The sequence below is a fragment of the Amblyraja radiata genome, chromosome 1 (genome assembly GCF_010909765.2).
Source record: "Amblyraja radiata isolate CabotCenter1 chromosome 1, sAmbRad1.1.pri, whole genome shotgun sequence".
Classification (NCBI taxonomy): domain Eukaryota; kingdom Metazoa; phylum Chordata; class Chondrichthyes; order Rajiformes; family Rajidae; genus Amblyraja; species Amblyraja radiata.
Window position 1 is genome coordinate 50,307,091 of NC_045956.1, and position 22,226 is coordinate 50,329,316.

Below are 22,226 nucleotides of genomic sequence, written 5' to 3' on the forward strand. Positions count from 1 at the left end.
TACATGATAATGGGAATAATGTTTAGTGCAAGGTAAAGTCCGATTAAAGATAGTCCGAGGGTCTCCAATGAGGTTGAAAGCAGCTCAGGACCACTCTCTACTTGGTGATAGGATGGTTGAGTTGCCTAATAACAGCTGGGAAGAAACTATCCCTGAAGCTGGAGGTGTGCGTTTTCACTCTTCTGAACCCCTTCCCTGATGGGAGAGGGGAGAAAAGGGAATGACTGGGGTGAAACTCGTCCTTTATTATACTGGTGGCCTTGCCGAGGCAGTGTGAAGTGTAGATGAAGATTACATAAAAACTATTTGACCAGTCTTACTGTCATATCTCCTAATGGCTAAAATGGCGGCGCCCTGTACGGCAGCGGCTACTCCAGCTCCCGATAGCGATGTGCGTTTTATGTTTAATATGTTGTCTGTACCGTCACAGTCTTGTGCGAGAGTAGTCTATAACAGAACTACACTACTTGGACTAAGAAACTTCGACTTTTCCGAAAGCCTTTCTGGAGTTACACTGGCTTTGGAACCCGAGGCACTCTGCGAGCTAGGCATCCTACACCGGCAAGACCCAGGGGCCTGCAAGGCAGCGGACTCTCCTCCCATCACAGGTCGATACTGGAGGCGACACTGGAGGCGGTGCACGCGGCGTGTGAGAACTAGCTTGCGGCGCAAGCGGTGTGCTAGACCTAGCAAGCGGGGCAGCCGAGCGGGTATCAGTGCCAGGCTAAAAGCTAACCCCTACAGACCTGCACTTCCTTCTATTCTGCTATCCAACGTTCGTTCGCTGGAACACAAAATGGACTACCTTAGACTGGATTTAACTACACAAAGAAAGGTCAGAGACTGCAACGCCATCATCCTCACAGAGACGTGGCTCAACAACTCCGTTTCGGACAACGCCATTCAGCTGGACGGACTAACATCATTCCGGGCGGACAGGAGTCATGCTCTCAGCGGTAAATCTCGGGGGGGTGGTGTATGCATTTTCATCAATAACAACTGGTGTACAAACGCCGAAACTGTGTCAAGCCACTGTTCTGAGGATATAGAATTTCTGACAATTAAATGCCGACCATTCTACATGCCAAGGGAATTCACAGCCATCAACATCACAGCTGTGTACATTCCACCCAGTGCAAACACAAAGGACGCACTGTCTACATTGTATCAGTCTATCAGCTCAATGCAGAACTCTAACCCGGACTCTGTCTACATAATCGCTGGCGATTTCAATCAGGCCAAACTGAAGACAGTACTACCACATTATTACAAACATGTGAACTTTGCAACCAGGGGAAATAACATACTCGACCAAGTCTACACCAACATCAGACAGGCATTCAGAGCTGCTCCCCATCCCCACCTGGGGAACTCAGACCACCTCTCTGTTATGCTAATTCCAGCTTACAGACCTCTATTGACCAGCAACAAGCCGTCTGTGAAGCAGATCAGAGCATGGCCAGAGGGAGCCACCTCAGCTCTCAAAGACTGTTTCGACTGCACAGATTGGACCGTTTTTAGGGAGGCTGCCACTACCAACCATCATGTCAACTTAAAGGAATACACTGAATCTGTGACTGGATATATATTCAAATGCATGGAAGATGTGACCGTCATCAAAAACATCACCACGAGGGCCAACAACAAACCCTGGTTCACCAGGGCGGTACGTGAGCTCCTGAGAGCACGGAATGCTGCTTTCAAGTCCGGGGACAAAGACGCCCTTAGTACTGCTAGGGCCAACTTGAACCGGGGCGTGAGAACAGCCAAGCGTGTCTATGGACAGAAAATTCAAGCACACTTCACAGACACTAAGGACCCCAAGCGCCTGTGGCAAGGCATCCAGTCTGTCACCGGCTACAGGCCAACACCCCCACCGTGCGAGGACAACACAGACTTCCTCAACACACTTAACACCTTCTTCAGCTGGTTTGAGGAAGACAACACCACCACACCAACAAAAGCCCCTCCCTACCCAGACCATGAAACACTTCACCTGGACCCAGCTGATGTGCGGAGGACCCTACTCAAGGTGAACCCCAGAAAAGTTGCAGGTCCTGACAACATACCGGGGCGTGTGCTCAGAGACTGTGCTGACCAACTCACAGATGTTCTCACGGACATCTACAACACCTCTCTGAGCCAAGCCATCATACCAGCATGCTTCAAAGCCACCACCATCATACCGCTACCCAAGAAATCCCCAGCCTCAACACTGAACGACTACCGGCCCATAGCACTCACGTCCATCATGATGAAGTGCTTTGAAAGGTTGGTCAAGGCCCACATAACATCCAGTCTCCCCTCTACACTTGACCCATTCCAGTTTGCATACCGTCCCAACCGTTCCACTGATGATGCCATAGCAACAGCACTCCACCTAAGCCTGGCTCATCTGGAAAACAATAACAGTTACGTGCGGATGCTGTTCATCGACTTCAGCTCCGCCTTCAACACAGTCATCCCCCAACACCTGGTGAATAAACTCGGCGAAATAGGCATCAGCACCCCACTATGCAACTGGTTACTGGACTTCCTCACCGACAGACCACAGACAGTAAGAGTTGGCAAAAACTCATCAGAGACCACCATCATGAACACCGGGGTCCCACAGGGATGTGTGCTGAGCCCTCTGTTGTTCACGCTGATGACACATGACTGTTGTGCCAAACACAATTCGAACCACATCATCAAGTTCGCAGATGACACAACAGTGGTGGGCCTCATCAGCCACGATGACGACTCAGCCTACAGAGAGGAGGTACAACAACTCATCAACTGGTGTGACATCAATAACCTTCAACTCAATGTCAATAAAACAAAAGAAATAACTGTGGACTTCAGGAAGAAACAGACAGCACACACCCCACTCACCATAAATGGCAGTGCAGTGGAGTCTGTGAAAAGCACCAAGTTCCTGGGAGTGCACATCACAGATGATCAGACATGGTCCACCAACACCATCTCCCTAGTCAAGAAAGCACAGCAACGCCTCCACTTCCTTCGACGGATGAGGAGAGCCGACCTCCCCCCTTCTGCCCTCACCACTTTTTACAGGGGTGCCATTGAGAGTATTCTTACCAGCAGTCTCTCAGTCTGGTATGGCAGTTGCTCTGCTGCTGACCAGAAGGCCCTACAGAGAGTGGTGAGGACAGCGGAGTAGATCACCAGATCACCCCAACCAGCAATCCAGGACTTATACCCATCTCGCTGTCGCAAGAGAGCAACCAATATCATCAAAGACACCACCCACCCAGCACACAAACTGTTCACCCTCCTACCATCCGGCAAGCGCTACCGCAGCATGCGGAGCAAAACCACCAGATTCAAAAACAGCTTTTTCCCTCAGGCCATCAGACTACTCAACACACTCAAGAAAATTACATGAACATTACACAAACAAAGACCAACTGACTGTCAAAATAACTTTAACTCAATGTCTGCAGGATGCTATTTGCACTTTTCTATATTGCACCTTTTATTATTGCACCTTAATAACATACCTCAACATTTTACTACACTCTGGCACACTGTGAATATTTTATATAATGTATAAGTCCATTGTCTATCTTTATTGGTATATTGTCTGTCTGTGTTATAAATATTACTTGCACATTGGAGTATGGGGAAACGCAATTTCAATCCTCTGTGTAACTACTTGTTGCATTATTTGAATTGACAATAGTTTACTTTGAACTTGAACTTTAATAACTCCTCTTGTGACTCAGTGCCGAATTCCTGTGAAGTACCTTGAGGCACTTTATTAACATTGATCATGCAATACCAGTTCAAGTTGAAAAATTGAAGCAGAAACTATTGGAAGTACTAAGTAGGTTGGGAAGCATCTGTAGAAAAAAAGTGATTAGTGCTTCAGATCAACGACCTTTCTGACAAAAAGGTCTTTCTCTTTCTGCAAATACTTCTCAGCATTCTGAGTAGAATACAAAAAAACAGTTGCTGGAGAAACTCTGCAGGTGAGGCAGCATCTGTTGAGGGCAATGGACAATTCTGGTCAGGACCTTCATCTGGACTTAAAGAGCAGAGGGAAGACAGTAGGTGCACATAGGTGAGGGGACAGAGTAGAGCAGTACCAGGAGGTGTTTATTGGCAAATGGAGTTAGGGGCGGCACAGTGGCTCGGCAGTACAGCTTCACAGCGCCAGAGACCCTTGTTCGATCTTGATTATGAGTTCTGTCCATGCAGAGTTTGTACCTTCTCCCTGTCACCACGTGGGTTTTCTCCAGGTGCTCCGGTTTCATCCCCATTCCAAAGCCATGCAGGTTTGGAGGTTAATTGGTTTTGGTAAATTGCACCAAGTATGTAGGGAGCGGTGTGAAAGTGGGATAACATGGAACTGATGCGTGGGTGATCGATGGTCGGCATGCACTCGGTGGGCTGAAGGGCCTGTTTCCACTCTGTATCTCTAAATTAAAGGTGGGTGAGGGAAGGAGGGAAGTAGCAACAGAAGTTGAGAAGGTGGTGGCAAAAAAAAACAGCTTGAGATAATGGAATTTGATAGGAAAGGAAAATGAAGCATTGGACTGAGTAAGGGAGGCAAGGATGAGCGGATGGGAACAGCGGGGAAAGCGGACCCAGTGGGATGAATGTGTGGATGATAGGCAGATGGAATCGATGGGGAAGGGGGAAGAAACTGGGGGATCATGAACTGAAGGAGCGGACCTGGGTAGATCAGAAGGTGAGGGAAAAAAACAAAACAGAATGGGAGCAGGTTACCTGAAAATGGCAAATCCATTGAATTGTAGACTACCCAGGTGGAATATGCCATTGAATTGTACACTACGCAGGTGGAATATGACCTTTCAAGTGCTCCAGCATGTTCTGTCCAGCATCTGCGGTTTTTGATTTTCAGTTGCAGGTTGATGGTGTGGACTTGCAGAGAACTGTTAGCAATTTAGCCTCAGGTCTTCTTATCTGAAGGCAACAGGGGCTTTCACCACTTAATGACTCCAATATCTTTCTCCATTTTTGGAATCCTCAGAACATTCCTTGGGTCTCAATTATGTTAAAAAAAATCCCCGTGAACCTATTCCCACTTAAAGATCCTTTGAAATCCCTGCATTCTCTCCTAGCATTTATAAATCAGACAAATATCAAATTGTACACACCTGTGGTGATTTACTAAACATCAGTGCACGTGCACCATTCTACACAGTCTGAATAAACCCACACTCTGTACTGAGAAACAAGAGTGTCATTGTGCCCATCTGATGCCGAAGTCCTTGTCTGAATATTGCATCCAATTAAAATTCAAAATCATTCAATTTAATAAATGATATTTTTTCAGAATTGACACTGCACAATACATAGTCAAAATATCTAACAAAAATAGTTAGTTCATCACAATATTGTTAATCACGCTAATTAATCTTGAATTTATTATATTACTGCTCCTCTACACTAAAGTTTATACATTTGCACAAATAAAAACAGAATATGCTGCAAATGCTTCGCAGGTCAGGCCACATCCATAGGATGTTTCCACTCGTGGGAATGTCTCGGACCAGAGGGTAAAGCCTCAGAATAAAAGGACGTACCTTTAGAAAGGAGATTAGGAGAAATTCATTTAGCCAGAGGGTGGTGAATCTGTAGAATTATTTGCCACAGATGGCTGTGCGGGCCAAATCATTGGGTATTTTAAAGGTGAAGATTGAAAGATTCTTGATTAGTATGGGTGTCAGGGGTTATGGGACAAAGGCAGGAGAGTGGAGTTGCGAGGGATAGATAGATCAGCCATAATTGAATGGTGGAGTAGACTTGATAGGATGAATGGCCTAACTCTGCACCTATGACATGAATTTATGAATTAGGAAGAATGAACTATATAAGAACTAGGAAGAATTAATGTTTCAGGTCACTAAACTGCAGTGAAAGTGGAGAAGAGATTGTCTCAGATAGGACAGCTTGACATGACCTCCAGTTCCACTGGGGGGAGAAAAGAAAACAAACAAACAAACCAGCTCAGCCGATTGCACAGATATTGCCATCATTTCTTTGTTAGGGATCCGAGACACCAACAATTTACTCCATAAAAATGTTTGCCCTCATGTCATTTTTAGTTATTTTTGCCGTGCCCGCTGCTTCCCTCTGAAAGGTCCACACCTGAAAACATCATCTGTCCATTCCCACCCGATATGTTGCTCCTCTAGCTCATTGTGTTTTGCTCAAGATTCCAGCATCTTCAGTCCCTTGTGTCCCCAAGGGTGCCCCCTCTGCTGACTTTAATCAAATGTTATTTTGATCATCACTATCACCTTTTGAATTATTTCTCCGCCACAGAGAGCAGCTCAGCTTCTTCAAACTTCCCCTTAAAGATAAATACTTCATTTCTGGAATAATTCTTGCAAGCTTCTTCAAGGTCTTCATGAAGCTTTAAATCCCCCAACGCATTGTTTTTTTCAAATGTTTTCTAACGATCCCTGAAATTTAGACTTTAGAGATACAGCGTGGAAACAAGTCCTTGGGCCTACTGAGTAGAGGCCGACCAGTGATCACCCTGTACACTGGCACTATCCTGCACACTAGGGAGCATTTACAACTTATGGAAGCCAATTACAACCCTGTACATCTTTGGAGTGTGGGAGGAAACAGGAGCACCCAGTGAAAACCCGCGCGGTCACAGGGAGAACGTACAAGCTCATACAGATAGCACCCGTAGTCAGGATCGAACGTGGGACTCTGGTAGCAACTTTACCACTGTGCCACTGTGCTGCCCCTTAAAGCTCAAAGCTTTACACATTTAACCATTCCTACAGTTCAAGGTTATACTGCCAAAGTCTGATTGCCATTTATCCAGGCCAGGTCTGTTTTGCATCCACCAGAATAGCCCTCTTCCAACTATGTACAAATAAAATACTCCCTGGGAGAACTATATAAGAATAGGAGAATTACAGATATGGGTAGACAGTGAGAATTATTTTCTCCCAGGGTGGAAATGTCAAAGTTATATGAACGTGTGAACGTTATATGAAGGTGTGATGGTTGAAGTCGTTTTAATTTTGCATAATCCAATCAGTAGATCCTTAAGGTGCAACACCAACTGTGAAGTGTGGTTTATACCAACATGACTCTGAATTGATGAAGCCCAACAGATTGAGACCCAATCTGACCTTCCCATTTCTAACTTGCTCCTAAGTCTAAACATGGCGTAGATAGTTAAAGCATTTTTCCCTTCGCGGAATGTCAACGGCTAGCGGACATTGCTTAAGATGAGAAAGGCAAAGTTGAAAGTAGATGTGCAGGCAAGTTTTATTTTATACACTGAAGGTGGTAGATGCATGGAACATGCTGCCAGGGGTGGTGAAGGAGGCATTTATGATAGTTGCGTTTAAGAGGCTTTTAGATAAGTACCTGGACATGCATGGAATGGAGGGATGTAGATCATGTGCAGGCAGATGAAATTAGTTTATCTTGGCATCATGTTTGGCATAAAAATTGTGGGCCTTGCGGCCTGTGGTCTGTCTTCAAAGCCAGGTCACAGAGCTTAAAAATAAACTCATGTTTGTTCAATGAATCTAGACAGTTTCCCTGTTAGAAAGTCAATTTTGTATTGAAATGCGGTTGTTGTCAAAATGACTGAGCATAAAGTTATTGCCTTGTATTGTGTTGAATGGCCATTTATTCTGAGATAAAACTGCTCTGCTCTTCTAAGTCTTTTCATTGGCTGAAGAGGATATAGGTTTAAGGTGAGGGGGAAAAGATTTAATAGGAACCCGAGGGGTAATGTTTTTACACAAAAGGTGGTGGGTGTAAGGAAGTTGAGCCAGGTACTATCGCAACGTTAAAGAAACATTTAAACAGGTACATGGATAGGACAGGTTTAAAGAGAGGCAGGTGGAATCAGTGTATATGTGACATGGTGGTTGGTGTGGGCAAGTTGGGCCTGTTTCCACGCACACACATACAAATATACATACATACAAATTTATAAAATTGCACTTTTGATTACTTTAGACTTACTTGTTGTGGTAATGGATTGTTGCAGACAGTCCCCTCGCACATATCCTATAGCACATCAAGTGAACAAGTTCACTGAGCCACATCTTCACACTGTAAGGAACAGAAAGTCACACCTTGCTTTTAATTCAAATGCAGAAGAGTTTTTTTTTAACTATAGCAAATGATCGTATCAAACAAATTCCCAATACAATAAACAAGTTGCCATGGTAACTGCCGTCATAAATAAATATATCATGTGTTACTATGTCAGAAAGGTAAGAGAACACATGTCGCTAGGATGTAAAGGAATGGTGGACAAATAAAACAATTTTATTCAATGTAGCACTCTCTTCACACTGCATTGTGCTAAGTATTAAAATACAAAGTACAATCAATCCAACCTACCGCTGTGTCACTGTGCTGCCCTGCAGTACACACAGTTATAGTCTGTGAACCTAAGCAATTTGTGCTAATCAAAGCCAAACACTGCAGCCTGCTTCAATTACTCCTTCCCACACAAATGCATTAAATGTGGCCTGTTGGCTGCAAACTGTATCAGTTGCTGTTTTCATCCAGCCCTGTCAAAATACCTCAGTTCCCTTCGGCCAATTTGTGCTCGCTTCTTACAGTAACCCACAAGATTATCTCCAGTCCTTATCTTCCTGATATAGTAGTTGTGAATTTATGGAATTCCCTGCCACAGAGGGCAGTGGAGGCCAAGTCACTGGATGGATTTAAGAAAGAGTTAGATAGAGCTCTAGGGGCTAGTGGAGTCAAGGGATATGGGGAGAGGGCAGGCACGGATTATTGATAGGGGACGATCAGCCATGATCACAATGAATGGCGGTGCTGGCTCGAAGGGCCGAATGGCCTCCTCCTGCACCTATTTTCTATATTTCTATGTAGTAGTGGCCAGAGGATCTGGGGTGACTGTGGAACTGAAGGAAATCCACATTAGGCAAGAAATGGTGTTGGGTAGACTGATGGGACTGAAGACTGATAAATCCCCAGGGCCTGATTGTCTGCATCCCAGGGTACTTAAGGAAGTGGCTCTAGAAATCGTGGATGCATTAGTGATCATTTTCCAATGTTCTATAGACTCAGGATCAGTTCCTGTGGATTGGACGGTAGCTAATGTTATCCCACTTTTTAAGAAAGGCGGAAGAGAGAAAACAGGGAATTATAGACCAGTTAGCCTTACATTGGTGGTGGCGAAGATGCTGGAGTCAATTATAAAAGATGAAATAGCGGCACATTTGGATAGCATTAACAGGATCGGTCCGAGTCAGCATGGATTTCCGGAGGGGAAATCATGCTTGACTAATCTTCTGGAATTTTTTGAGGATGTAACTAGGAAAATGGACAAGGGAGAGCCAGTGGATGTAGTGTACCTGGACTTTCAGAAAGCATTTGATAAGGTCCCACATAGGAGATTAGTGGGCAAAATTAGGACACATGGTATTGGGGCTAGTGTGCTGACATGGATAGAAAATTGGTTGGCAGAAAGTAAATAAAGAGTAGGGATTAACGGGTCCCTTTCAGAATGGCAAGCAGTGACTAGTGGGGTACCGAAAGGCTCGGTACTGGGACCACAGCTATTGAAAATATACATCAATGATTTGGATGAAGGGAATTCAAAATAACATTAGCAAATTTGCAGATGACACAAAGCTGGGTGGCAGTGTGAACTGTGAGGAGGATGCTATGAGAATGCAGGGTGACTTGGACAGGTTGGGGGAGTGGTCAGATGCATGGCAGATGAAGTTTAATGTGGATAAATGTGAGGTTATACACTTTGGTATCAAAAACAGGAAGGCAGATTACTGTCTAAATGGCGTCAAGTTGGGAAAAAGGAAGTACAACGGGATCTGGGGTTCCTTGTTCATCAGTCTATGAACGTAAGCATGCAGGTACAGCAGGCAGTGAAGAAAGCGAATGGCATGTTGGCCTTTATAACAAGAGGAGTCGAGTATAGGAGCAAAGAGATCCTTCTGCAGTTGTACAGAGCCCTAGTGAGACCACACCTGGAGTATTGTGTGCGGTTTTGGTCCCCTAATTTGAGGAAGGGCATTCTTGTTATTGAGGGAGTGCAGCGTAGGTTTACAAGGTTAATTCCCGGGACGGCAGGACTATTATATGCTGAGAGAATGGAGCGGCTGGGCTTGTACACTCTGGAGTTTAGAAGGACGAGAAGGGATCTTATTGAAACATATAGATTGTTAAGGGTTTGGACACGCTAGAGGCAGGAAACATGTTCCAGATGTTGGGGGAGTCCAGAACCAGGGGCCACAGTTTAAGAATAAGGGGTAAGCCATTTAGAACAAAGACGAGGAAACACTTTTTCTCACAGAGAGTTATGAGTCTGTGGAATTATCTGCCTCAGAGGGTGGTAGAGGCCGGTTCTCTGGATACTTTCAAGAGAGAGCTAGATAGGGCTCTTAAAGATAGCGGAGTCAGGGGATATGGGGAGAAGGCAGGAATGGGGTACTGATTGGGGATGATCAGCCATGATCACATTGAATGGCGATGCTGGCTCGAAGGGCCGAATGGCCTACTCTTGCACCTATTGTCTATTCAGATGGACTAAAGATTAGGTCTTCAACCTTGCAACTGGCATTACGACATGGCAAAAACTCATGTGCTAAACTTTAACCAGATATCCCAAAATCTCACTAACTTGCTCCTTACATCTCTTCCATTCCATGCCTCTTGTTTTGTTTCTCTGACTGTGGAGCCTGCAGTTTCTCTAAGGGAGTGTGTAGATGGTTTATGCATGCAACCTATAATGTAGCTACCTCATCACCATTAGCCACGCCCCATCATATCAGTATAACTGTGATATCCTCCCTTTGTTTCCTCCCAATTGGTCCCGGTATGCCTGAAGGCTGGATGCAGTCAGTGCTGGGTCGTGTGTGCCATGTGTTTTAATAAACGCTTAGTAAAGGTTACAGTGTGTCAGGTATCACTCCTTTACATGGTGTCAGCTAGTTAAACACGCGCCTCCCGTTTACCGGTTTTCTTTTCATTTGTCCCCTGAGTGCCCAGTGTTGGGTTTCCCTTGATATGGCATCCTCATGCCGAAAGCCATCTCCCCTTGTCTTTGACGCTGACATTGCGGAGCGATGGGCTACTTTTGTGATGGATTACACTCACTTCGTTAACATTGTGCACCGGAATGACCCAGCTGCGGTCAAAGCCTCACTCCTGCTTAACCTGGCTGGTCCCGACGCCATGAAGAGAGCTCAGGCTTTCGTCTACGATCCAGCGGTCCTGGATGACAACGACCAGCTCGTCGAGCCAGCTGAATCTGCCGATGACCCGGTATGTCTTTTGCGCAAGTGTGCAGAGATTTGCGACCTGCCCTCCAACCGCATATTGGAGCGGGCTCGGTTTTTCTCACGGAAGCAGCAGCCGGATTAACCTGTCGAGTGTTTCATCGCTGACCTGCGCTACCTTGCTCAGCGGTGCCGTTTTGAGACCATGCGTGACCAGCTCACCAGGGACATTCTCGTCATTGGCATGCTCGACCAGAAACTACGTGCCGATTTGCTACAACGGCCTGACCTAACCCTGACTCAGGCAATGCATGCGTGCCGCATCGCCGAAGTGGTTGCCCCTCCGCATGGGCAGAGGGGATCTGACAGCCGAGCCATACATCTGACTGGCGTTGCAGGACCACGTCGTATGCAGGACAACTTTCGCCCTCCACCGCGACCCGTTCGTACATCTCGGGTCCCGCGCTCTCAGAAGTGTCCCAATTGTAATTATGTCCACCCCCTGCAGTCACAGTGCCCAGCTTGGAAAATCTTGCAATTTCTGTAAGAAAATGAACCACTTTGCAGCTGCCTGCAGGTCCCGTGGGAATGTGCCCTCAGCTCCTAGACAATTCTTAAACAACCTTCGGCAAGTTGATAGTGAGATGGATTCTCAGTCCTCTGTCGACACTGCCCCCGACCCTGAGCTCAGCTATTCCATGGGAGATGCGAGTGTTTACACTGTCTTCCACAGCCGATCTCGCCTCCCCGATCCATCTGTGCTCATTACTGTGAACAATAAGCCCTTCTCTGCGAAGCTGGATACTGGAGCAAAAGTGAACGTAATGTCAACAACACTGTTTCACCAGATAAGAAATAATGAGCTGTTGACTGCAGATCGCTCTGTTTTGCGTGCCTATGGGGGAGAGGAGCTAACACCTGTGGGGAGGGCGACCTTCCATTGCGTGCTACAGAACTCATCCCGTGACCTGTCGTTCTTTATTCTGGATTGCGACTGTGAAACTCTACTGAGCAACCAGGCCTGCCAGGATCTTGGTCTGGTGTCCTTCGACCGTACGGTCCACGAGGTGCAAGCAGTGATGGATCCACTATCCGAGTACCCGGACCTGTTCGACGACAAGTTGGGAAAGCTGCCGCTTGTGTATAAAATCGCGACAGACCCCTCCGTGGTGCCTGTGATCCGCCCACCTCACAGAGTGTCGTTCGCCATGAAGGGTAAGGTGGAGGCCATGCTGAAGGATACGGTTGACATGGGAGTGCTGGAGGCTGTCAGCGATCCCACCGAATGGGTCTCCACCATGGTCGCCACAATGAAAAAAGTGAAGAACGAAATACGGGTATGCATCAACCTTAAGGACTTGAATCTGGCGATTAAGCGGCCCCACTACCCTATGAGGACCGTTGAAGATGTTGCCGCCCAGGTCGGACAAGCCACGGTGTTTTCCGTCCTCGATGCCAGGAGTTCATTTTGGCAAATACCCCTGGACAAATGCTCCTCGTACTTGACCACATTCGGTACGCCCTTCGGCAGGTTTAAATTTTTGCGAATGCCGTTCGGCATCAACTCCGCCAGTGAGGTATTCCAGCGCTCTATGGAACAACTGTTTGTAGGTCTGCCCTGTGCGATTATTGTGGACGACATTCTGGTCTATGGAAGGGATGTGGCTGAACATGACCGCCACCTCCGACGGATTCTGGACCGCGCACGGCAGATCAATCTAAAGCTGAACCAGTCGAAATGCAAGTTCCGGGTGCCTGAGGTCCCATATGTTGGCCACATTTTCACGGCCCACGGGTTGAAGCCCGACCCGCAAAAGACCAACGCCATCTCCGAGCTGCCTGGCCCGTCAGATGTTACCAGTGTACAGCGCTTCCTGGGTATGGTAAACTATCTGGGCAAGTTTATCCCTGACCTCAGCGAGCTGAGCGCACCCCTGAGACAACTTACTAAAAAGGACATTGCTTGGTCCTGGTTCCCACACCACCAGCAGGCTTTCGACCTACTAAAGAAGAAGCTGATCAGCACACCTACTCTGAAGTTCTTTGATTTACAACGTCCAGTTGTGGTTACGTGCGATGCTTCTCGTTTTGGACTGGGTGCTGCTTGCCTGCAGCCCCATGATGATGGTTCATTGCAGCCTATCTCCTATGCCTCTAGGACCATGACGGACACAGAGCAGCGCTATGCGCAGATAGAGAAGGAGCTGCTGGCGGTTGTGTTCGCTTGTTCTAAGTTTAAGGACTTCCTCTTTGGCTCCAGGTTCACTGTAGAGACGGATCACCAACCCCTGGTGACGATCCTCAACAAGCCTATACACAGCGCTCCAGCCAGGCTCCAGCGGATGATGCTGCAGCTACAGCGGTTTGATTTTAAAATCGTCTATAAGAGGGGCACCGAGATGCATGTGGCTGATGCACTGTCCCGGGCCCCCAGGACCTCCTGCGACCAGCACCCCTTCGAGCAGGAAGACCTACAGGCACTGAACGTAAACTTCGTCCCTTCCAAGCAGCTCCAGTGCCTGGTTGAGCACACCGCTAACGACCCTGACCTGCAACAGCTTGCCGCTGTCATCAAGCGTGGATGGCCTATCAAACGGACTTCATTACCTGCTGGTGTTCACCCCTTTTTTCTGGTTCGCGATGAGCTGGTGCTCCGAGACGGCATTATCATCAAGGGCCACAAGGTGGTCGTCCCTGCCTCGCTGTACGGCTTGTACTTCAGCGCTGCCCACATGGGGCATCCCGGGGCAGATGCCACCATCTCACATGCCCAGGAACAATACTATTGGCCGGGCATGGCAAAGTACATCAAGGCCAGGGTGGCCTCCTGTCCGGATTGCAACTCTCTTGCCCCGCATCAGCAGAGACAGCCGCTTCTACAACAGCCTGCCCCTGACATGCCCTGGTCATCGCTGGCTGCCGATATATTCGAATGGCGTGGAAAGCAGTACCTCGTGTTGGTCGACTCCTTCTCGAATTGGTTCGAGGTGGACCTTCTCCCTGCCATCACCTCGGAGATGGTGATCAGTAAGCTCCGACGTCATTTCGCCACATTTGGTTCCCCGGTTCGGTTGCAGACCGACAACGGCCGCCAGTTCACTAGTGCCGAATTTCAAGCTTTCGCTGTGAAGTGGAACTTCAATCATTACACCAGCAACCCGGAGTACCCGCAGAGCAATGGTCTGGCTGAACGTGCGGTCCGCAGTGCAAAGCACTTGCTTGAACAATCCCGTCTCTCCAACGGTGATTTCTATCAGGGTCTGTTGAACCTTCGGAATATTTCCAGGGACAGTACAATGCGATCCCCTGCCCAACGCCTCATGTCCCGCGTTATTCGCCCTCCAATGCCGATCGCCCAGCAGTCCCTGATGCCCAAGGTCCTACAGCCTGCTGCTGTCCAGCAGCGGATTGCTCAGAAGCACGAAATCCAGCGCCGCTCACACGACAAGTCCTGCCGCCCTCTATCTCCACTACTGCCTGGACAGGTCGTCCGCTTGCAGACATCTACCGGCTTCTCCCGACTCGCTACCATGGTTGGGGTCGACAGTTCGCCACGTTCCTACCTGGTGGATTTTGAGGGGACTATCTACTGGCGCAGCCGCCAGCACCTGTTAGCGGTCAACGAGCCCAGACCACCTCCTGCGGTTCCTTATACCACTCCATCGCGTGTCGAGCCCTCCTCCACTAACCCACCCTCTGCCCGCTGCATGCCCCGGTCGGTCCGCTTGCCTCCGTCTCCTCCCTCTGCTCTTCCAGGGTTCGCCATTCCGGCCCGGTCGTCCCGTCAGGTCTTCTCTCTCTCCGACTTCTGCTCATTCTACCCCTTCTGTTTCACCTGGTTCACCTGTGCCTCTCGGTTCCCCTTTCAGGCCGGGGTCTCCACACGCCTTCTCTCTCCCTCCTGTTCCTGCTCCTCTTCCTCTTCTTTCGGGTGGGGAGGGTGAGGGTGCTGTGCGCACTCGCTCGGGTCGGATTGTTAAACCTCCGGCTCGCTACGGAGACTTCGTATAGCTTTGCAGGTACTGTATAACCAACCTGCCATTGCCGTAACTTTGTTTAATTTGTAAGGGAAAGGATGTAAATGGTTTATGCATGCAACCTATAATGTAGCTACCTCATCACCATTAACCACGCCCCATCATATCAGTATAACTGTGATATCCTCCCTTTGTTTCCTCCCAATTGGTCCCGGTATGCCTGAAGGCTGGATGCAGTCAGTGCTGGGACGTGTGTGCCATGTGCTTTAATAAACGCTTAGTAAAGGTTACAGTGTGTCAGGTATCACTCCTTTACAGAGTGTGACTGAGATACACAGAGAACATTACACACAGGCAGCACTGATAATTCCAAGCATTTGCATTAGTAAAATAGTCATACACAAATGAGTTTCAGGTTCAATACATCTTACTTCTGGTAGTTTAGTTTAGAGATACAGCGCGGAAACAGGCCCTTCGGCCCTCACCAACCAGCGATCCCCGCACATTAACACCATCCTACACACACTAGGGACAATTTTTACATTTACCAAGCCAATTAACCTACAAACCTGTACGTCTTTGGAGTGTGGGAGGAAACCGAAGATCTCATAGAAAACGCACGCAGGTCAAGGGGAGAACGTACAAACTCCGTACAGACAGTACCCGTAGTCGGGATTGAACCCGGGTCTCCGGCGCTGCATTCGCTGTAAGGCAGCAACTCTACTGCTGCGCCATCGTTAATTAGCAGCTCTTACGATACTGCAACTGCCCTCGGCACCTCAAGCTAGTGGGTGAAGTGAGGAAAGGTAGGGTAGAATATAGCAGCACAGTGGTGCAGCAGTAGAGTTGCTGCCTTACAGCGTCAGAGACCAGGGTTCAATCCTGACTTTGAGTGCTGTCTGTACGGAGTTTGCACGTTCTTCCCATGATTGCGTGGGTTTCCCCCGGTGCTCTGGTTTCCTCCACACTCCAAAGATGTACAGGTTTATAGGTTAATTGGCTTCAGTAAAATTGTAGTATCCCTAGCGTGTACGATAGTGCTAGTCGGTCGGGTGTGGCCTCAGTGGGCCGAAGGACCGGTTTCCGCATTATATCCCTAAAGTCTAAAGAAACGAGCAGCAGAAACATCTTTAAACTAAGACTAAAATTGCATGCAGCCATACAACAGTTTTTTTTTACCTGCTGTGTGGCAGCTGTCCCACTAAACTGGTGCCGATCACCAACCAACTGATGCCAATCAGGGCCAAAGTGATCCTGCGGGAGAGAAGAGTTTGAAAGGTCTTGTTGAGCTGTGTCTAATGAGGGTAACCAAATGTAACTCACTTCAGTGCAGCACATATAATCATATCAGAAAACAATGAATAGACACAGAGCTTCTGCTGATGATTAAATTTGTCTTTTGTAAATTCTAGAAATAAAGCACTATTTGACAATTTCTGTTTTAGACTAACACTGGCTTGAAGAGTATTGTGGATTTCTGGGATAAAGTTAAACTGATGGACAGGTATTATGCTGTGTTAGATAGACACAAAATGCTGGAGTAACTCAGCAGGTCAGGCAACATTTCTGGAGAAAAGGAATAGGTGACGATTCAGGTCGGAACGCTTCTTCTAATGGTGACCTTTCGGTTCGAGTCCCTTCCTTCACATTATGTTATGTTAATCAGCTCAAAGCATCAAGTGAATCAAAGCTAGCTCCTTCACTGACAGCAGTTATACTGCAGGCTGTATGTGGTGCTCCCTTTACTCTACATTCAGTGGTTTAAACAAACAGTGAGTCATAAAGGTTGGCCACTGTAATCACTTTAACTAAACCACTTCAGCCTTTTTGCTGTACCGCCTTGACAAACCACATTTTGAAAATGCATTCGCGTGTAAATTAGTTTTCGATGTTTGCACGAATTATGGACAATCAGAAACCAATCTTGACCGAGAATGGAAATTAGAGAGATCAAGCAGACTGCATTCCGAAAACAAGCTAAATATCATCTGCGTGCTATAAACACGATCGGCCTTTACAACAGTTTTACAACATTATAAAGGTATTACATACATACAAGTTGTTGTTAGTTATCACAAGAGTAAGATTTTATAAGTCTGACACCTGGCAACTAATTGGAAAATAGTGGCAAGAAGGTGGCTAGGCACCAGTTTATAAAGGCTGAGAATGGAAGTATACAATGAATAGAAATATAGAATAGAATAGAATGCCTTTCATTGTCAAACAGCTTGGTTTGAACAAAATTGCATTTCTACAGTCTTAACATTACAAAAATAAACCAAGACCTACACTTAACACAATTTACACAAATATCCATCACAGTGAATCTCCAACACCTCCTCACTGTGATGGAAGGCAAAAGTCTTATCTCTTCCCTTTGTTCTTCTCCCGCGGTCCAGCAGTCCAACTACAGTGTAGTGGGCGGCGCGACTCACGTCGCAGCGGCCTCTGCAGTCCGTCTGTCTTTTTTAATTTTTTGTCTCGTTTAAATGTAGTTATAGTGGGTTTTTTTTAACTGAGTATGTGTGTGGAGGGCGGGGGGTGGGGGGGTGGTGGGGGAAACTTTTAAATCTTTTCCCTGTACGGAGAACCCAACCTTTTCTTTGTCGGGTCTCCGTTGTCGTTGGGGCCTAGCACTGTGGACGGCCTCCAACCGGAAGGACCTGGGGCTCCAGTCGCGGAGCCTGCGGACTTACCCACCATCGTGGACCTGGCCGAGTTCGGAGTGGGAGGAGCTGTGGTGGCGCGCTGCTACGGCCCGACCCCGGAGATTCGGAAGCTTCAGCTGCCGGCCTGGTGGACAGTGACACCGGGAGCCCGCGGATCCCTGGTGGGAGACCGCATTTCGGGGCTTCCACAACGGCGACTTCTCCCGCCCGAGTTGCGGGGTTGAAAAGTACCTGGAGCGGGGCCTTACATCGCCCGGCGCAGTTTTAACAGCCATGAGACTTGCTAGCGCCCGCTGGGGGCTCCAACACCAAGACCCGGAGCGCGGCCTTGCATCGCCCAGCGCGGCTTTAATGGCCGCGGGACACTTACCATCGCCTGCCGGGGACTTTGACTCTGACATCGGGAGGAGTGCAGTGGAGAGATAAGACTTTGCCTTCCATCACAGTGAGGAGGAGATTCACTGTGATGGATGTTTGTGTAAATTGTGTTGTGTCTTGGTTCTTTTTCTTGTGTGTATGACTGCAGAAACCAAATTTCGTTTGAACCTCAAGAGGTTCAAATGATAACAAATAAATTGTATTGTATTGTATTGTATTGTAGAGGCAACTGGGGCTCACGATGTTAAAGCCCCCGGTGGGTTATGTAAAGTTCCGCGGCCGTTTAAGCCGTGCCGGGCGATGTTAGGCCCCGCTTAGAGTCCTTTAAACCCCGCGATTCCGGCGGGAGAAGTAGCCATTGCGAGAGCTCCGAAAAGCGGTCTCCCACCAGGGACCTGCAAGCTCCCGATGTTCCTGTCCGCCGAGCCTGCGGCCGGAGCCTCCGAAGTCGGGTTGCAGCCGCACACCATCACAGCTCTCCCCGTTCTTAAATCGGCCAGCCCCGCGATGGCGAGTCCGCAGGCTCCGCAGCCCTCAGGTTGGTTCCAGCTGGAGCCCGCCGCCGGCTCCACGATGTTAGGCCCAACGACACCGGAGACCCGACAGGGAAAAAGTCGGGTCCCCGTACAAGGAAGTGATTAAACGGTTTCCCCCACCTCCCCACCCACATATACACAGCTAAAAAATAATAAAAACTAGAATCAAAAACGTACATTTAACGAGACAAAAATTTAAAAAAAAGACATATGGACTGCAGTCGAGCCGTTGCCATTAGGCGCCGCCACACTCCAACTCCACATGAGCTTCTGCTGATGATCAAATTTTTCTTATGCAAAATTCTTTAAATTACACATTCAAATTACACCATCTAATCAAGAAAACTGCCATGGAGATTATAGTTGGTCTGAAATAAATTGCTGCAACGCAGATTAAGATAACTGCAGAATTAAGAGCATTGCATCATGGTCCAATTAATGTGGCAACACTTCCTGTCCATTGAGAAGTAATGGCTGAATAAAGGCGGTTTAACTTCAAATAGCCCCTGCTTTCCCTCTCTATCCTCTCCCCATTCCCAGTTCTCCCACCAGTCTTACTGTCTCTGATTACATTCTATCTTTGTCCCGCCCACTCCCCTGACATCAGTCTGAAGAAAGGTTTCGACTCGAAACGTCACCCATTCCTTCTTTCCAGAGATGCTGCCTGAGTTACTCCAGCATTTTGTCCACCTTGGGGAAAACAGGTATGAGTACTTGGAGTGAATTTCATCCAAATACTGATCCGAGACAAGCGGAAACAAAGTGAAGAAAGAGTATCTTAATACAGTAAACCCCCTCACAAACCCCACAACTCTTACTCTCAAAGCCAGGGACATTCTCAATATCAGTCAGACAAGGATGACACTAACTAATCAAGAGATCCAATCATCTTATGACTGTTAGATTGACCAAATACCTGGACATTATTCAAAGCAAAAAGTGCCGGAGGAACTCAGTGGGTCAGGGAGCATCTGTGGAGGGAATGGACAGATGACATTTTGAGTCAGGACACTACTTCAGACCTAAAACGTCTTCTGTCCATTCCCTCCACTGATGCTACCCGACCCACTGAGTGGCTATGTGTTTTGCTCAAGATTCCAGCATTTGCAGTTTCTTGTGTCTCCTTGACACTATTTCAGTGATTAAGGGGTTAAGTTATTGGGATGGATTGTAAAACTTAGTTTATTTTTCTTGAGGCAGACAGTTGAAGTGGTCTATCAAGATATTTAATACAGAAATTAGTAATCATTTTTATTAATATTGACTATTTGCTCATATACGGGGAATTAAGAACAAGAAAGGCATCAGCTTAAAATAAAAACAAGTGTGATTAACACTGAAATTGAGAGGCATTTTTTCTACATAAAGGGTATGGAGATCTGGAGCTGAATCCTGAAAGGAGGAAGATTTAAGTCAGTTGAAATGATAACTCTATGATCAGTTTTTAGGTTAGGCATAGTGAACCTGTAAGGTGGCTACATGGAGTTGTGTTATGGGTCACCTTTCATCCATTTAAAATGGTAGAACAGGATCAAGAGGCCGAATGGTCTTGTCTTACTCCAGTGTTCCTGCACTTTGTAAACCTTCATCAATGAGTACCCAGTGGAGCAATTATTTTGCATAATGTCAGTTAAACGACATCACTTTTCCTTTTGTGGTTTGAAAATTGTTTGGAAGTATTGGCTCATTTGAAAAAACTTAAGGGAGACAAACATACAGCTTCCCATTCCATCTCAGAACTCACTGGCTGTTGTACAGAATTCAGTAACTTTCTAACTCTGACAGATTTAACGGCATCATTCATTAATTCAACAGACATAAACGGCATTACAAAACATACTGATAAATCTGGAATGTTATGGTGCATTAGAAATAGATAACAATGTGGACTCTGATCAAATGTTTACATTAATGCACCTCCCCCATTTACTTAAATTAGTGCCTTTCTGCACTTGGATCACCCAGGCCTGTTTTTATCATTCCCAAAATTGATCGCTATTTTCCTAGACATTTTTAAGAAAAATATAGGCAACTCCAGAAGCATTATTTTAGGAGCTTTACTGGCAGAACCCTGTGTTTGTAATTAATTTCCAGACAGGAGTGCTTTGAAATAATCATAAAAAGAGCATAGCGTGTTTATGGTTGTTTGTCTGTCGCCGGAACAAATTAGATCTGAATAAAAAAGTTTGCAATCAAGAAACATTGCAGCTTTAGAGGACTGCAGTCAGTCACCAATGACCTACAGTATGTCACTTTCTCTCTCTATAAAAACACACTGATAGTTACTCCAGCATTTTCTGTCTATCACTGATAGTCATGCTTTCTGCTTGAAACTGCGGAAACAACAGCATTGGGCAGACGATTGGTGGGCAGGCAATTATGTACCACCCCCCATACACAATTTGTAACATGTAATGTTTGTGTCAGGCCACACCCTGGCCACTCCCTCTTCTCCCCTCTCCCATCAGCAAAGAGATACAGAAGTGTGAAAACCCACACCTCCAGATTCAGGGACAGCGTCTTCCTGCCAACAACTAGAGAGTAGTCCTGAGCTACTATCTACCTCATTGGAGACCCTTGGACTATATTTAATTGTACTTTCCTGGACTTTATCTTGCACTAAATGTTATTCCTTTTATCCTGTATCTGTACACTATGGACGGCTCGATTGTAATGAGGCAATTACCATTTGTCAATCTGGAACTACTAATTTGGGAACCGCAATTAAATAACAGGATATTGAGGAGAAACTTCAAGAGAAAGAGAGTTGCTATCAAAAGGCATCTTTCGGCTAAAAATAGGTACGATTAATCAAAGTTAGAGAGTTGCAGTGGAAATAAAGAATTAGAAGGATGAGGTGAAAGGGTGAGAGGAAATAGGATGGAAGGTTGCTCCTGTGGCAAGTTAACGTCTGCACTGATCAGCTGGGGCAAATGGCCAGATTCTGTGCTACAAAATCAAAGCAGTTCTTGGTGGAAACCAAGAACTGTAGGTGTTAATACACAAAGAGACACAAATGCTCAGGAGTAACTCAACAGCTCAAGCAGCATCTCTGGAGAACGTGGGTAGGCGGCATTTCCGGTCAAGACCCTTCTTCAGACAGATTGTTGGAGGGAGGTGGGGGAGGGAAAGAAGAAGGCTGGAAAATGCGAGAGGCAGAACAAAGTGTAGGTAATAGGATGATACCTATGATGAGCATATGATAACGCATGATGAGCGTTTTGCGGCACTGAACCTGAACTTACTGAAGTTTGGAAAGATGAGGGGTAACCTTATTGAAATTACCAAATAGTGAAAGGCATGGATAGAGTGGATGTGGAGAGGATGTTTTCACTAGTGGGAGAGTGTAGGACCAGAGGGCACAGCCTCAGAATAAAAGGAGATTAGGAGGAATTTATTTAGTGAATCTGTGGAATTCATTGCCACACGCAGCTG

General features: G+C 46.8%; 1 protein-coding gene across 4 annotated transcripts in view; it reads right to left on the bottom strand.

The window, feature by feature from the left end:
- The window catches only part of gpat3 (glycerol-3-phosphate acyltransferase 3), a 60,985-nt gene that overhangs the window by 22,530 nt on the left and 16,229 nt on the right, over positions 1 to 22,226 (bottom strand). For all 4 annotated transcript variants that reach the window (XM_033021644.1, XM_033021625.1, XM_033021635.1 and 1 more), the window contains exons 5-6: positions 16,388 to 16,462; positions 7,978 to 8,067 (exon numbers count right to left, since the gene is read on the bottom strand). In XM_033021644.1, the coding sequence (XP_032877535.1) occupies positions 7,978 to 8,067; positions 16,388 to 16,462 (165 nt within the window). The remainder of the gene's footprint in view (positions 1 to 7,977; positions 8,068 to 16,387; positions 16,463 to 22,226) is intronic.